Source organism: Siphateles boraxobius, unplaced genomic scaffold (genome assembly GCF_051911475.1).
Source record: "Siphateles boraxobius isolate OS27281-9 unplaced genomic scaffold, OSU_SipBor_1 30, whole genome shotgun sequence".
Taxonomy (NCBI): domain Eukaryota; kingdom Metazoa; phylum Chordata; class Actinopteri; order Cypriniformes; family Leuciscidae; genus Siphateles; species Siphateles boraxobius.
In genome coordinates, this window is record NW_027508920.1 from 18,249,534 (window position 1) to 18,267,385 (window position 17,852).

At 37.6% G+C, this 17,852-nt stretch overlaps 1 protein-coding gene across 2 annotated transcripts; it reads right to left on the reverse strand.

The window, feature by feature from the left end:
* Nucleotides 1–95: 95 nt before the first annotated feature.
* On the reverse strand, nt 96–16,793 carry wt1b (WT1 transcription factor b). 2 transcript variants are annotated; one of them, XM_077248436.1, is made up of 9 exons: nt 16,021–16,793; nt 13,387–13,509; nt 11,660–11,750; nt 7,058–7,129; nt 4,405–4,480; nt 3,365–3,509; nt 2,175–2,264; nt 779–871; nt 96–665 (listed from the first exon to the last, which is right to left on the reverse strand). In XM_077248436.1, the coding sequence occupies exons 1-9, from the start codon at nt 16,394–16,396 to the stop codon at nt 544–546; spliced, it is 1,188 nt and encodes a 395-aa protein (XP_077104551.1). In that variant the 5' UTR covers nt 16,397–16,793; the 3' UTR covers nt 96–543. The 2 variants fall into 2 exon arrangements, with proteins under 2 accessions (XP_077104551.1, XP_077104552.1); XM_077248437.1 differs by having other exon boundaries at nt 788–871; nt 16,021–16,535.
* Between the last annotated feature and the right edge of the window lie 1,059 nt (nt 16,794–17,852).

Consider the following 17,852-nt stretch of genomic DNA (forward strand, 5'->3'; position numbering starts at 1 on the left):
TTATATATTCATGTATAAAATTATAATTTAACATTTGAGTGAAATTATTCCACCATTAGATTGTCCCCTAATTTAAACACTGGATGTCCTGAGAATTTTGTTAAGTGTAGTTTATTATTAAAATGCTTTTTTTTAAAGACAGGCTGCTGTCACTTGACAAATAATACAGTATATACAAAGGCATTACAGTGCACTTATTTTCCACATTAAGAAATGAATTCAAGTGACTATCTTACCATTTTGAAATACAAGTATACCCAGTGCAATCAACTCCATGTACAGTATGTAAAAAAAAATGAAATTCTTATATACAAAATGAGATGATCCAAAATAATCCAGACAGTGTTCCCATGTCAAATACAATATGGCAAAACTCCAATATAAGTGCATATTTGTATGCATTCAGTAACATTTGCTTCTTACAGGGATGCTTTGATAATGTTGCATTTCATGTCACCGCTGTAGTTGACTGACTGACAGGTCTTCACTATCGAGAGCGTCTGTGTGTCTATATACAGTGTGTGTATATGTATGTACAGTGTCTCAAATAGCAGACTGGAACTTGTTCATGTTTCTCTGATGCATGCTGTGATGCCTGACCAGCTCATCTGAGCGAGCGAACTTCTTCTGACAGCTGGGCCAGCGGCACGTGAATGGCTTCTCGCCTGAGGATCACGACAGAGAAAACACACACTTCACTGATGTGCTATGATGGAAACAATTCATATGAAGCCAATAGATCAAATGGTTTTTGAGAAGTTAAAAAAGGCGTACGCACTTGTTTTACCTGTATGAGTCCGAGTGTGGGTCTTAAGGTGGTCTGAGCGTGAAAACTTTCTTTGACATGTCTCACACTGAAAGGGTTTGACGCCTACAGGACCAAAGAGAGCAGGAGACAGAGAGACACTGGGTGGACTTCAGATACTTCATCAAAGTGATGGATTAGTGGGTGGGGCTATCGAATTCTACTGCATTTCATTGGACAAAAGTTTGGATACGCCCCTGAGTACAAGATGAGTCAGCAATATTTTTGGATGGACTGTCACTTTTACGTTCTAATAGTTCAAGCTTTTAATGCTACAAGCTAAAAGTATATGTAATGACTGTTTTAGGGGTACATTATACTCTTAAAGGTTCACCCAAAAAATGAATATTCTTTCATTAATTACTCACCCTCATGTCGTTCCAAACCTGTACGATTTTCGTTCATATTCGGAACACAAATTAAGATATTTTTGATTAAATCTGAGAGCTTTCTGTGCCTCCATTGACACAACTGACATTATGACGCCTGAAAAAGTTCATAAAGATATCGTAAAACTAATCCATATATGTATTGAGCTTCAGCAAGAACATATATATAGTAATTGTAAGTCGCTTTGGATAACAGCGTCAGCTAAATGAATAAATGGTAAATGGTAAGAACCAATGAGGCTCATTCTCGTGTCACACATCACGTTTGAGCTTCAGCAAGAACCAATGACGTTCATTCTCATGTTACGCATCACGTTTGAGCTTCAGCAAGAACCAATGAGGTTTGTTCTCACGTCAAGCCGATTCGGTTGAGCTTCTGTTTATGTTCGCTGATCAATGTTTAAATGTGAATAAAAGCCTAAATTCAATCTGTTCATTACATAAAAGTATTGTGTCTCTTTAGAAAATTTGGACTAATCCGCTCAATTCATATGGATTAGTTTTATGATCTCTTGATGAACTTTTTGAGGCGTCAAAATGTCAGTTGTGTAGCTGTCAATGGAGGGACAGAAATCTCTCAGATTTCATCAAAAAGATCTTCATTTGTGTTCTGAAGATGAACGAAGTCTTACGGGTTTGGAACGACATGAGGGTGAGTAATTAATGACAGAATCCTAATTTTTGGGGTTAATTATCTCTTTAAAAATAAAGGTTCCAACCATGGGGCTAACTAAAAAAACAAAAACATGTTTAGTTTTCCAAAGAAAAACTGCTTTAAGTGAGCTTTTTTTTTCTTAGTGTGAAGAACATTTTAAAAAAATTCTAAAGAACCCTTTGTGGAACAGAAAGATTCCATTGATGTTAAAGGTTCTTCAAGGACCAAACCTTTATTTTTAAGAGTGAAGAACATAAATTACCTCAAATGTAATGAACCTAAAGCCACAAAACTCCAATATTTATTTATATTAGACGTGACTGACCTGTGTGTCTGCGCTGGTGTCTCTTGAGCTGGTCAGATCTGGAAAACCTGCGGCCACAGCCTGTGTAGTCACACTGGTAGGGCTTCTCACCTGGACGTGACAGAACAGCATCATTCCAGAAGTGTTCTTCTGACAGTATGTGTTAAGACTAGAGGAAACCTGTGGACAACACTGGGGGCTCTGCAGCTTCCACAAGGGGGCGCTGTTTTCACTCAGGATTTACTTGGTTGATATTTTGTCATATATTATATATGTTACACTCTACATGAGGTCACAAATTCGGCCACTCCAGATGTTTTTGAGTAATTCTGGTGATTCTTGGTCAACCTTGAGGTGTTTTTAAGAATGCATTAGTATATGTTGAAATAAGCCATTTTCATAGTTAGTTCATGTTAGTTAACTAATGTTAACCTTGTTGTTAGTGTTAATATCATGGTGATTTTCTGTTTAATCATTTTATATCAAATTTACAGCAATGCACATTTAAATGCATTGATTTAGTAGATGCTTTTATCCAAAGTGAACTAGATCAGTTTATGTGTGAATGAAATTAATTTTCCAAGGTTTTACAAATAATAATAACTGTGGTTGCAATGATTAATGTTTACTGTAAAGTGTCTTTTTGGGTTGTTTGACCCCATGTTTAGTTCTAGAATTGTGTGTGCGTGCGTGCATGCGTGCGTGTGTGTGCGTGTGTGTGTGTGTGTGTGTGTGTGTGTGTGTGTGTGTGTGTGTGTGTGTGTGTGTGTGTGTGTGTGTGTGTGTGTGTGTGTGTGTGTGTGTGTGTGTGTGTGTGTGTGTGTGTGTGTGTGTGTGTGTGTGTGTTTTCCACACAAGTCATGGTTGTGATTTCAGACTCAACCACTGTTAGAAGACTCACACTGTCACTAGTGAATTTAAACGTCCACTGGCCTGATCAAGTGAATTTATGTTTTTGAGCTATGAAGAGAAGCTTTTCATTTCTACTAATTTTAAGTTCCTGTCTGCAGTCAATGTGTGCCAAACGGGTTGTTTGGACGTTTGAGAAAATAGGACGTTTGAGAAAATAGATTTACATATGAATTATGACTTTGTTATGCATGTTGCATAACGCTGTAAATCTTTTTTAAGAGAAAAAAGCAAAGACCGATTTGGATTGTTTGTGACCCCAAACTGAAAGTGTAAAATCGTGTATTTCGTACGGGCCTCACCTGTGTGCTTCCTGCCGTGCATCTGCAGATGGGACAGTTTGAAGTATCTCTTACTACAGCCTGGGTAAGAGCACATGAACGGACGTTTCTCGCTGCTCTCGGATGATTTAATGGAGGGAGTGATGCCTGGTACTCTCCGCACATCCTGAAGAAGAAAAAAACTGAGAATAATTGGCAATCAAAAAACTCTATTTGCCAATTCAGCTGCACTTTTGAGCCCTTGTTTGTTTTAACTTCTGCGTTTCCAAACCCTGCATAAGTTCTGCATCTCAACAAACCCTTTTATCTTGTGGTCTGTTAAATATCAGTTTATCTTTTAAAAGCCTTAATGGGAACTCTTTAAAGTAAAGTTCTAAACATACATACACACACACTACTCTCTGGACAATATCAATTTTCTAGAGCGCTGATGGATGTTCACTCACACACTACAGCCTGAAGTAGAGTCTGACTGTCCTCTTACTGAGACAGTCCGGTTTTATACACCTCCGTATGCATATATCTAGTTCAGTCATGAAACTTTAGATGGCGCACGCTGATAGGTCCTTTACATGCAATCTACAAACAATCACACTGTTACCACATGACACACACTGATTGGCCTCTGCTGATTGTGCAGCAAATAAGATTGCTTGCTCAACTTAAAATAGTCAGGTTCAGTGTTCGCTGTAGGCATGTTCCTCTGAAACCCTCCACCTTCCCCAGCTCCACCTGCCTAAATCTGCTACTGGATCTATGTATGTCTATTCATGCAGCAGGAGCATATCTTACATGTAGGTCTGTGACTATAAAGTGTGTGTGTGTGTGTGTGTGTGTGTGTGTGTGTGTGTGTGTGTGTGTGTGTGTGTGTGTGTGTGTGTGTGTGTGTGTGTGTGTGTGTGTGTGTGTGTGTGTGTGTGTGTGTGTGTGTGTGTGTGTGTGTGTGTGTGTGTGTGTATTATGACCAATAAATAATAAGTCAGCGCACTTTATGATTATATAATTTTGAGAATGCAATCTGTGTGTGCAGAGTTGAATGAGTGCGTGTATGAGTCACCCACCTGTAATCCTCTGAACACACCATGTGTGTGTATGTGATACTGCGTGCTGCAGTACACCATGGGATCGGCCTCATAACTGCAAAATAATAAATAAATAAAAAACTAATGACTTTAATGGTAATTATGGCTTTTCATCTCACAGATCAGACTTTATGACTCGCAATTGCGAGTTTATCTCTCACAACTCTCACAGAAAAAAGAAAGTATGACTTTTTCCCCAATAATTCTGTGATATACTAACCTCTCGGTTGCAAGAAAAAAAGTTTTTAAAGATTTTAAGATGTAATTGTGACTTATCTCCTAATTCTGACTTTTTGTAATTGCCAGCTTATATCTAAAAATTTTAACTTTTATACTCAGAATTATAAACTCAGAATTGTGAAAAATAACGTGGGAATAAAGAGAGAAAAAATGAAATTGCGAGAAATAAAGCAACAATTAAAAGACATAAACTCACTATTGCGAGGGAAAAAAGCTGGTTTATAAGTGTATATCTCACAAAGAAATAAGTTAGAATTGGGAGATAAAAAGTATATACAATTCCAAGCTTCCATAGCATAGCACATGAACCTAAAACCAATAAGATTCTCAGTAAAGAAGATTGAACACGTGAGAGCTCTGCTATATATGAATGAGCTTTTCCTCCTTATTAACAAAAGGATGTTGTTATAGCCAGAAATAGCTGCCGTAACTGTCATAAATGATAGCAAAGGAGGACTGTTAGCGTGGAGGGGGATCTGTAGTGTGGGGAGTACCGGATGAAGAGCTGAAGACCTATAAAGCTTCTTCTTTGTTCGACTCACTTCACCATTGCTGGTCCAGTCCTCCCACAGCCCATCCATTCATCCGTTCAGCAGATAAACACACTGTTGCCATGGCAATGGGTGTGAGGAAGGTGGAGACCAAATCTTTTATCTAGACAGCTGGCATAAATATTCTGTCCAGCATCGCAGTCACCTATTCCAGTGGCAGAGTTCATCTGCCGTCCTAGACAAGCACACACACACACACACACACACACAACCCAAAAAGAGGGACTCCCCTCTGCTCTTCAGCCAATCTGGATGTCTTCATTTTAACATCTCTCTCTCTCTCTCATACACACACACACACACACTACCCCTCGATGCCCCTTCGGCAGACCCAAGGTCAGACACTCTATCTGGGCTGGACTGGTTGACTGAGCAGGATTCATTCCTACCGTCACCTCAGCATAATTCATGCTCCTACTTCACACTGATCTTTTGTTTCAAAGTGCAGAGCTGCATTAGAGAAGAGTGCAGTCCTTTCTTTAAAACAGACACCGTTACAACAGAGCACAAGATGGCAGAGATCACGAGATGAGAAGAGAGCCGAGGAGGATATAAAAAATGAAGGGTAAACATTTTAATCTCAGTGGATGGGATGGGTAGAAATGGAAAGGAAAGGAAATGAAAGGAAAGGGTTGGAAATAGTCAAAAAGAAAAGAAAAGAAAGGAAAAGAAAAGAAAAGGTCATGAAGAAAAGGAAAGCAAAGAAAAATGTCATAAAGGAAAGGAAAGGGAAGGAAAGGAAAGGAAAGGAAAGGAAAGGAAAGGAAAGGAAAGGAAAGGAAAGGAAAGGAAAGGGTGGGAAAGGAAAGGAAAGGAAAGGAAAGGTAAGGAAAGGAAAGGAAAGGGAAGGGAAGGGAAGGAAAGGAAAGGAAAGGAAAGGAAAGGAAAGGAAAGGAAAGGAAAGGAAAGGAAAGGAAAGGAAAGGGTGGGAAACGAAAGGAAAGGAAAGAGTTGGAAATGGTCGAAAAGAAAAGAAAAGAAATGAAAAGAAAAGGGTCATGAAGAAAAGGAAAGCAAAGAAAAATGTCGTAAAGGAAAGGAAAGGGAAGGGAAGGAAAGGAAAGGAAAGGAAAGGAAAGGAAAGGAAAGGAAAGGAAAGAGTTGGAAATGGTCGAAAAGAAAAGAAAAGAAATGAAAAGAAAAGGGTCATGAAGAAAAGGAAAGCAAAGAAAAATGTCATAGAGGATTGCAAAGGAAAGAAAAGGAAAGGAAAGGAAAGGAAAGAGTTGGAAAATGGTCGAAAAGAAAAGAAAGGAAAAGAAAAGAAAAGAAAGGAAAAGAAAAGGGTCATGAAGAAAAGGAAAGCAAAGCCATACAGGAAAGGAAAGGAAAGGAAAGGAAAGGCAAGGAAAGGAAAGGAAAGGAAAGGAAAGGAAAGGAAAGGAAAGGAAAGGAAAGGAAAGATAAATGTCATACATGAAAGGAAAGGAAAGGAAAGGAAAGGAAAGGAAAGGAAAGGAAAGGAAAGGAAAGAGTTGGATAATGGTCGAAAAGAAAAGAAAGGAAAAGAAAAGAAAGGAAAAGAAAAGGGTCATGAAGAAAAGGAAAGCAAAGATAAATGCCATACAGGAAAGGAAAGGAAAGGCAAGGAAAGGAAAGGAAAGGAAAGGAAAGGAAAGGAAAGGAAAGGAAAGGAAAGGAAAGGAAAGATAAATGTCATACATGAAAGGAAAGGAAAGGAAAGGAAAGGAAAGGAAAGGAAAGAGTTGGAAATGGTCGAAAAGAAAAGAAAGGAAAAGAAAAGAAAAGAAAAGAAACGAAACGAAAAGAAAAGGAAAGCAAAGAAAAATGTCATAGAGGATTGCAAAGGGTGGATAGGAAAGGAAAGGGTTGATCTTTACCTCTTTACACTGGGTGTCACAGGATTCCAGGAAACACATTCCAACTGTGACGCCATTTGGTACAGATTATCACTGCAGGACAGAAGAGAGAAATCATGTGACACAACTTTCACTACTCAGCTTCTCAAGAAGCACAAAGGTTTTAAAAAGGGGTTTGAAAATGTCATAGTGTTTTTCTTTTCTTTTTGTTTCACAGACTGATTAGAAGTGCACGATTCATAACCCTCTTTATAATCATCCACCGCTGATTCATAACCACGTTCCCTAAGGAAGCCGTAAAACTGGAGGCTTGTTTGGCGCAGTGGAAACATCATTAGCATTCAGCACATGTTGTGAGGAGCGTATCTCAGCCAGAACTCACGTCACGTGGTCCTGCACGGAGAGGCCAGTGCCTGGCACAGTGATGTCAGAGTGTGATGTCACACTGATTCTGGGTATCATGGGAAGGGTTTGGGGAAATGATCTTGACTCACGTACTGCTTGTCACTTTTCTCTGTGCTAAAATTGCAGTTTTTGAAGGTCAGACAGTTTCTTTGAGGGAAAAAATTTATAAAACTACACTATTGTTTGTTTGTTTGTTCATTTATTTATTTAATAATAACAGTAATAATGATAAAAAAAAAATTGTTAAATTATCATAAAATATCATAAAATAAATCATAATTGTCGTTGTTATATAATTAGTTACATTTTTCTTTATGAAAGATGATTTTCGATTTTTTATTTAATAAGAGTAAAAATGAATATAATATAATATAATATAATATAATATAATATAATATAATATAATATAATATAATATAATATAATAATCAGAAAATAAAGAAGGCATGGTGATTTTTCATTAATAGTCTATGACTGGTTGCCACATTATTCCAAATAAATGACTTTCTATTACATCTCACACCAGTGAGTGTTTCGCTCAAACAACTTTCAAAAAAAAAAAAAAAATAAGGTGGAATTTCCCTTTTTCACCCGCCTCTATTTTCACTTTATTACTAAGAAACGATGGTGGAAATGCAAGTAATGAAACACAGTGTAATGCCAGTGAGAGTGTATTTTCTTGTGATGGTTTCCAAAAGCAGTTTATAGTGAGAAGTGGGAATAATTGGAATGCTTTGTTCGGGTCTTATCAAAACTGGATGCGTTATGTTGTGTTCTGTGTTCTCCTTTTTCTCTAAACTACATGAAAGCAGTATCTGAAGAATGCACACTGATTCCTATGTGACTGATAAGAAGCTGCATTTCTCTTTTTATCTTCTTCTTTCTCACCCTTCTATTAAGGAATTGTTTACTCCAAAATGAATCTCTTCAATAATTACTCGCCCTCTAGTAATTCCAAATCTGTGTGTTGTTATATTTCAATTGGACATGAAAGAGATATTTTGCAGAATCTTCATACAAATCAGTAGCCTACAATATTTTTTTTTTTTTCAAAAGAAATGAATAATTGTATTCAGAAAGGTTGCATTAAATTGAACAAAGTTATGTTACAAAAGATTCCTATTTCAAATAAGCACTGCTCTTTTGGACGTTCTATTCAGAACTATCAGCGAATCATGGTTTCAACAAAAATATTAACATATTAAAATATTTTGAACATTGATAATAATCAGAAATGTTTCTTGAGCAGCAAATCAGCATATCAGAATGATTTCTGAAGGATCATGTGACTCTGAAGACTGGAGTAATGATACTGAAAATTCATCTTTGATCACAGGAATAAATTACATTTTAAAATATATTCAAATAGAAAACAGTTTTAGAAATCCTAATATTATATCACCATATTAGTTTTTTTACAGTATTTTTGATTAAATAAACGCAGCCTTGGCACGCATAATTGGTGAGACTTGAAAACAGTAGTTTTGAACTGTACTGAAAATCTGATTGAATTACTTGTTTACTGATTATGAATAAAAACAACAGTGTTGGAATGACATGACGGCAAGTAAATAATGACTGAATCTGATTGCTTTTCCAATCAAAGCTCTCTTCTCCTTATAATAATATTCATCGTTTGCATACGTGGCTCTTTCTTTTGAACGTCCTGATTTTGCTGAGTTAGACATCAACATATTTTGTTGATCCTGGAACAACATTTCCATCTGAAAATGTAATCCAAACCCTAGCCCTACCCTAAACCCAACCCTACGCATAAATGATCCCTAAAATCAGAGGGGAATGTAGAAGCACCTAACCCTGATTGTATGCCTAAACTTGAACTGTGAACGTGTCCCTCAAATCTGATTGGTTGATTGGAATGTTGTTCCAGTATCAACAAAGATGTTGATCCAGGAACATGTTGTACATGGTGAAATCAGGTTCTGCTTTTCTGTCCTCCTCCCACGTCTCTGGGGAAGCCCAGGCCGAGAAGGGAAGAAGAATTCGGAGGAAACGGGCAGTAGATCACTGTGAGTGTATTTTGGCCTGCTGAGAGCTGCTGTGCAGTTCTTAACCTTTGTGCAGACAGCAAGACTCACTGCAGACTTACTGGGGATTTCACTTCACTGAACCTCCATTCAGTCACAGAGAGCAGAGGAGGCAGTCCCACAGCGAACACACCATCAGCAATACACATTTCACTTCTTACACTAATTAATGTGCCTTTTAAAGGAATGACTTCAACACGAGTTCAGCTCTATTTCCACAGAAAAGTTCTTTTTGTAAAAAGAGCAAAAATCATCTTCACACTAGCTGCGTTTACATGGACCCTTATAATCGGATTGACGGCTCAATCGGAATAAAAATCCGATCTGATTGAGCTCGAATCGATTGGAATTTCGATCGGATTGTAAGGGCTGGTTTATTCCTTTTGTAAACCGATCGAGAGAACATGTAAACACTTGATCGGATTGAAAACCGAAACTGAAAGGATTGCGCAATGTGCAATGACGTTGAAATAGCGTAATGACGTATGACGCACGGAACGAGCTGTTCTTCCTGTTGAATAAAGTGACGTATAAATGAGTGTCCCGTTATCCTAAAATCCTCATTTCACTGCGTCAGTGAAGTGGAGCAGGACAACGTCCCACCAGTGCTTGGTTCAGACTCTCATCCACAGACGGCGCGGGGTTTTACTGCGTGATGTAAGCAGCAGCAAAACAGTTCATATGCTCATTGTCTCCAAATCATGACCAGAGACGGATAAATATTAAGTCTGCTGTTTAAAACAAATAAAGAACCAATAGAGGAGTATAGTTATGCATGAACAGTGGCAGTATTCGTGCAGTGTGTGCATGTTAAAAAAACAATTCCGATTTGAAACTTGTGACATATAAATGCGCACATCAACCCGATTACTTTATTTAGCGTTCATGTAAACACCGTGTTCGGATTCATCAATCGGATTGATTTCATTCTGATTGAACCAAAAGGTGTCCATGTAAACGTAGCTAGTGACACAGAATGGAGATCTATTGATTCCCATTGCATGGGATTGGGAATAAAGAGTAAAAAAGATGCAGATTTGTTTTAACCACGAGAGGCGTCTACTCACATCTAAGCTTACGCTACTCCTACATCCGATATCATAGGTCGGGTCAGAGGTCACTCTTCCGCTGGAACTAGACTTGCGTACGGCCGTAACTGGAAGCCTTAGTGATAATAGTTTACAAAGTTATAAATATGGATATTTTTCTTACAAAAACACATCGCTTTGCTTCAGAAGGGATTACTCTTATGATGGATGGATGCCCTTTTTTGGTACCATTCACTCCCATTATAAAGCTTGAAGGAGCCAGGACATTTTATAATATAAGTACGATTGTGTTTGGCTGAAAGAAGAAAGTCATATACATCTATATGGATTGAGGATGAGTAAATTATGGGATCATTTTTATTTTTGGGTGAACTAACCCTTTAAGCTTGTTACCCTCTGTGAACATATACTGTTCCTCAGTGTTTCCTATGTTCATTGTTGTTTGTCCTCCCATGGACGTTGTGTTCCTATGTTGTTACCTCCACCATTTATCCATCATTAAAGTCATCCTGTGATCCATCTCTCCTTGTTTCTGAGTCTACCCTCACATTACAACAATATATAGCCTCGCATTTCTGCTATGAGCCCTCAAGAAGGCCTTTTTTTACAGGCTGAGGGACAAGCAAAATCATTTTCACGTCTCAAATGCTCTCATTAGTTAATATCCAGGAATCTCCCTTTATTTCGGCAGTTGCATCAACAATTCTTAGTGTTTTTCGTAACTTCTTGTAATTCGTGGCTGCTTGCTTCCTCTATGACGCAATTTATTACATTTCTATTGTTATTATTTCATGCATGACAAATCCTTGAGGGTAATTTGGTTTGCAAGTTAACATTAGTTAATGTATTAAATAACATGAACTGACAATGAGCAATCCATTTGTTACAGTATTTATTAATCTTTGTAAATGTTAGTTAATAAAAATACAGCTGTTCATTGTTTGTTCATGTTAGTTCACAGTGCATTAACAAATACAACCTTTGATTTTAATTATGCATTAGTAAATGTCAAAATGCTGTAGAAGTATAATAATCGTCATAATAATGAAAACGTGTATGCTTAATTATGTCTGTTATCACTGAGTGTAATTTGCCTTGAGTAAGTGTGATAACGAAGGTACCTGTTGAAGGTGTTCCTCAAAAGCAGGGTCTGGCTGTCAGGAGGACTGTGGCACCCATAGACAGGCGGTGGGACGGGGTACTGTTGCTCACCTGCAAAATCACAAAATCAAAGCATATTTACAACCCTCAAAGAGCATATATTGCAACCATATCTGAAAGAAAGTGAAACAAAGCGTTTTACAGCAGAGCTAACAGAGAGTGTGGCCTCGTCTTCACTGCGGTTATCCAAACAGCGCAGACCATAAAGCAGTCAGCAGAGTTTCTGAGAGCTCACTGTTCATTTCTTAGGGCAACAGTCAGGGATTCAGTCCCCCGGCAGCATTAAAAACATTCTTCTCCACAATCCTGCTTCCTTCTGTTAGCTGCCCGAAGAAGAGAGCCCATCATTTATGCCAGAGTAATTTACTGTATGCTTAATGAACTTAGAAACCGTTGCATTCAGTGTTTTGAGTGTTTGAGGAAAGAGACGGAGAGGTAAAAATATGAGCGAGAAGGGAGGAAAAAATGAGAGTATTTACTGCCCTGACATTAAAACTTCATCTGACACTTAACCTTGAGATGATCCTTGCGGTGGCGACTTTAGTTCCTCTCTGAGCTGCAGATACAGTAATCTCCAGAGAGCTATACGTCTTATTTGTCATATTTTACTTAAATATACTCTATCCTGCACAGCCCTTGTGCAAACTTTTAAAAAGAGTGCTTATTACGGAAATAACTTAAAGGAATAGTTCACTTCATCATTTACTGACCCTCAAGTTGTTTGAAACCTGTATGAATTTCTCTCTTCTGCTGAACACAAAAGAAGATATTTTGAAGAATGTCGGTAACCAGACAGTAGGAAAAGAAATACTGTGGAAATCAGTGGGGTCCATCAACTTTGGTTACCGACATTCTTCAAAATATCTTCTTTTGTGTTCAGCAGAAGAGAGAAATTCATACACGTTAGAAACAACTTGAGGATGAGTAAATGATGGCAGAATTTTCATTTTGAAGTGAACTACTCCTTTAAATGTGAAGTGTTATTTACAGTTTAAATGTATATTAAATGCAATTAGTTTAACTTAAGAGGGCTTTTTTGACCCAATTACATCTTTATATGTAATTTCATAATTACTTTTATTATCTTTGAAATATGGTTAAAGTCTACTGACGAATTTATGTTAGACTAAAATATACAATTAAGCATACAAGCCCGTTCTCATCCTTTGGCGGCATATGTGACGCCATATGACAAAACGGCGAAATACTACGCACATGGCACCCTTTAGCGTGAATATAACACGCGAACCCAAGGCGTCATAAAGTTGACTGGCATCCTTTAGCGTGAATATGAGACGCAGACCCTACCCCACACCTAAACCTACCCATCACCGTGCGTGTTATATTGACGATAAAGGGTGCCATGTGCGTAGTATTTCGCCGTTTTGTCATATGGCGTCACATATGACGCCAAAGGATGAGAATGCGTGGAGCATACATACAAAGTATTTAAAGGTGAAGTGTGTGATATCTGTCACAACAGATAGCTCCGCCTCCACACTCACCCCATTGGTTGAGTTATCGTTCCTGTGTTGGAATGATCAGGATGCTCAAACAAACAGTATTTTCCAACTTTCCACAAAAATCAACCTGTCTTACTTTCGCCTCATAATTATTCCATTTACTCATCATTTATTCAAAGGCATTTACTGCTTTATAGGTCACACTGAGAACATATTTCCCTTACCCATAGTGCTTTGTGGGGACATGGGGTCCTCGTGTTTGAAGGTATTGTTGGGGAATGGTGGTGTGTGGTGTGCCGGTGTGTGACCGTAGCTGGGAGCTCCATCAAATGCTACTGTACCATAACCTGTGAGAGAAAGACAAAGAGAAAGAAACAAAACAAGTGTTTGTTTGTTTGTTTGTTCTGAATTAAATCAATCTTTTTTCACTGGATATACACTGGACCAAGTGGAACATCACACAAACATTGTTTTATTTTGAAAGACAGAGGAAAAAGTCAAACAGAGTTAAGTCACACTAAAGAAAAAATGGTAACACTTTACAATAAGGTTTCATTTGTTAATGTTAGTTAACTTGGACTCGGAATGAACAACACTTCTACCGCATTTCTATATATTAGTTAATGTTAATCTCTACATTTACAAACATGTTTTTAAGATCAAAAAAGTTAGTTTAAGTTTAAGATCATGTTAACATTAGTTATACACATACTTGTTGTACCCTATAAAACCAGTAATATTAATATACATAAACATCCATTGGCTGAAAATTGTTCAACTAATGCAAACACTGAAAAGGTCTCACTACTCCTAACAAATACACATTATAGTTTTACAATACACATCCCTCACCATCATTGGGACCAATGAGCTTTTGCAATGTCATTGTGACTTTTTCCTAAAGTTAATCTAATAATAAATTAAATACAGGGAGACTTTGTCTAATCTACTCTACAGTCAAATACTGTGATTTAAACTGTGATTGTGAGTGCAGATTTAGAGGAGAGAAGCTCTTCAAGAGTTTTACATGGTGCTGTAAGTCAGTCATCAACACAAAGAAAAAAAAATAAAGATAGATTGATTCTCCTGTGAGACTGATATTGTATATTGAATGTACAATGCTTGTTCCATGAAATTAAAACCAATAAATAAAGACCAATCTTAATATCTATTGAGCTAAATCACGCAGGAAACAACATTTCACGCTATATCTTAACCTCTTAAGACCATTTCATTTGACTTTTGACTTTTTTTTTTAAAGCAAATCATAATCACAGTTTCGGTTTACTGAAAATTACGGTTTCAGTATTTATTTAGTTGGTTCACTGTAAACTACTTCTTTAACAATTTGAGAAACATTTCAGTCTATTTTCCGAGAGCATCAATCTTTTGCTTTCCCAATAGTTTTAAGGAGAATGTAAATGCCCTTTAAAGAATCTTTCTGGAGCGACATAAAGAAGATCCATACGTTTATCGAAGCATATAAATGCCTTTATATGGCATTATTCAGATATTTTACTTCTATATGTCCATGTAAATCTTATAGATGATTTCAGATTATTCAATAAAACTGGGTTGCACTTTATTTTACAGTATGTGCACTTTCAATGTTCTTACCCACAAACGTACTGAGTAGGGTACGGTAACTGCATGGGTAACGCTCCATTTTACAGTCCTGTTCCCCATGTACATACTATGTACTTATTATAGTACTTACAATAACTGGGTAATAACTAGGTACTAACCCTGAACCTACCCCTAAACCTAACCTTAACCCGTGAACTTACCTTATATTACCCAGTACTTTCTTAGTTAAGTACACTGTAAGTACACGTAAGTTAGCGTACTGTAAAAGGAAGCGTTACCCTACCGAAAAACTGTTTATGCAGTCGTTTAATGAAAAATGCATGTTTAGCTGCACTCTAAGAAAAGCCGGTTACACTTTATTTTAAGGTGTCTTTGATACACTGTAATTATAAATTTAAGTACTAAGTAATATTAAGCAAATACATGTAATTATAGGGTCATGGTTAGGGTTTGGTTTGGTTTAGGGTTAGTTGCATGGAAATATCCATAATTTACAGTTATTACTATAGTAACCACATGTAACGTAACAATGACACTGTAAAATAAAGCGTTACCGAAAAATCTTTAAAATGCTGCCCAATGTACTGTGTTAATATGAAGGAATTTTCCGTATTGATTTTTCACAGGTGTTTAACCAGTCTTTTAAATTATTGCATTGTTTTGTGTTTAGGGTTAAAAAAATGGCTGTAAACTTAAACGGATAATGTCCTTGCAGAAAATTACCTGTTACTTTTGTTTGTTTTTTTGTTTTTTCTACAATATGCTGGTTACCATACACAATATGATGTGATTAAAATAAGTATTATTTGAACAATTAAATTTCTTAATAATTTCTAAATCAGGTAAATCACAAACGTGTATAACTTTAAAATTGAACTGACTTCAAATGCATGATTAATGCACTTTTCAGAAATAATGTTTTGAGAGTAATATGAGTCATTTGTTATCGACAAACTCCTAAACTTTATAAAGCACACGCCTACAATACATTGTAAAAACAAACAAAACTAAATTTACTGTGTTTGTGTAATTGATTTGTCAAATAAATTGACAAAATAAAAAAGTCAAAAAGTTATCCGACTTTTGTAATGCAAAACTTTTTTTAAAAATTTTTTAAAACGAGTTGAGTTTTTTTTTTTTTCAGTGTACACACACAAGTATCACTCTGAAGTTTCATGTTCTTTACGTTGTGGACATCAACAACAGAGACAAATGGATAATGCGGCTCATGACAGAGCGCATGTGATCCAGGAACGGGACGGCTGTCTCACCCTGGTTGCGCAGGACAGGAGGGTTCTCCAGATACGGCCCGCCGGAGAACATCCGGCTCTGGCTGGAGGGAGAATCAGCAAACGGCATCCCTGTGAGCTGGCCTGAGAAGTGCACAGTGAAGGCCCCCAAACCGCAGTGAGGATCCTCGTGAGGGTCTGCGGGCCCCCAGACCGGCTCCTGTTTGACGAAGGAGTGTGAGGGAAGAGATCCGTACTGGGAGGCAGGGTGAAAGTCCAGCATCGGTCCCCACTGCGGAGCTCCGCCGAGGGGCAGGGAACAGTTGGAGTCCCTCCCCGGCAGCGCTGGGACCGCTGGAAGCAGGGCGTTCAGGTCTCTGACGTCCGATCCCATCAGGCCACACGGCTCAGTCAGCATTTAGGAGGATTTTCTTCGCTACAACACCCTTGAATATCTGCAGACTAGATTTCAAGAAGAACACAGAGGTCTCCTGTGCTGACAACTACAGGAAAAAGACTTTAAAAATGTAAAAAGACAAGATCTTGAAGGGTCTATCAGCCCTTGAAGAGGTCCCGTCAAGGTCCAGTCAAGCAGAAGTCGTGTTTGTCTGCTGGGAAGCGCTGGTCATGTGGTAGTAGAACTGCATGGGAGAGTTTGAGAAGGAGTAACTTCACTCTTATCCATTTGTCTGGGACTGTCAGCTCTAAAAAACACCCCACCATCTCAGAGGAGGAGCCAAGAGCTTCACTTCTTCTGTACCTTACTCATCTTTTACTCGAACAGCACTTTCAGTCCACGTCTGACTAATGTCTGTGAATGTGTGTGCATGAATAAGTGTGTGTGGGTGGGTGGGTCAAGGGTAGGTGTTTGTTTGTTGCTTTAGTAGCATGAAACCTAATTGTGTAGATGTTTCTCATAGAACAGAATTGATTTTATTTGTCCAGTGTTATTTTGTTAAATCATAGTAAATATACACACTTAATTTCCCTAAAATAAGTGTTCTGTGTATGCATACATGGTTCCTTTAAGAAACTTTAACATCCATGGAATCTTTCCATTGCACAAAAGAGTTCTTCAGATTATTTAAAATGTTCTTCACACTAAGAAAAAAATGTTCTTTTAAGAACTGTTGACTGGAAGGTTCTTTGGGGAAGCAAAAGTGGTTCTTCTATTGCATTGCTACAAACAAACAAAAACACTTCTTTAGAATCTTTATTTTTAAGAGTGTATAATAAATCGACAGATTTTTTTTGCTTTTCTCCTCAATCTCAAATGTAAGTGCATTATATGTTTAGAGTGTACTGAATGAATGCAGATAAGGCTCTCCGACTGAAGTGTTGACACTGTGTTCTCCGTGGGGAAGAATAAATGAGTGCTATCTAAGGGATTTGTGTTGTCAAAGTGAAGATTCAATTAAGCTGATGGATGTGCATTGGGATTGAGCAACACTGTTGTGAAATACCAGCACCGTCTGTAGCCTGTTTGAAAAAATAAGAGATGTGAATGAAAGGCAAAAGGGGATTTTTCAATTTTGCTAGTGAAAACTGCATGCTGCTTCATGATGACGTAATTAAAGGGATAGTTCACCCTAAAATGAAAATTCTGTCAGTATTTACTCACCCTCATGTTGTTCCAACCCCGTAAGACCTTCATTCGTCTTCGTAACACGAATTAAGATATTTTTGATTAAATCGGAGAGCTGGATCACTCCTCCATAGGCTTCTTCAGGGATTGAAACTTACCAACCCCCGAAAAGTCATTAGAAAACATAATTAAAATAGTCCAAGTGACTACAGTGGCTCAATCTTAAGTTCAAACGATGAGAATACTTTTTGTGCGCAAAAAACCCCACAAAAATAACGACTTTATTTCA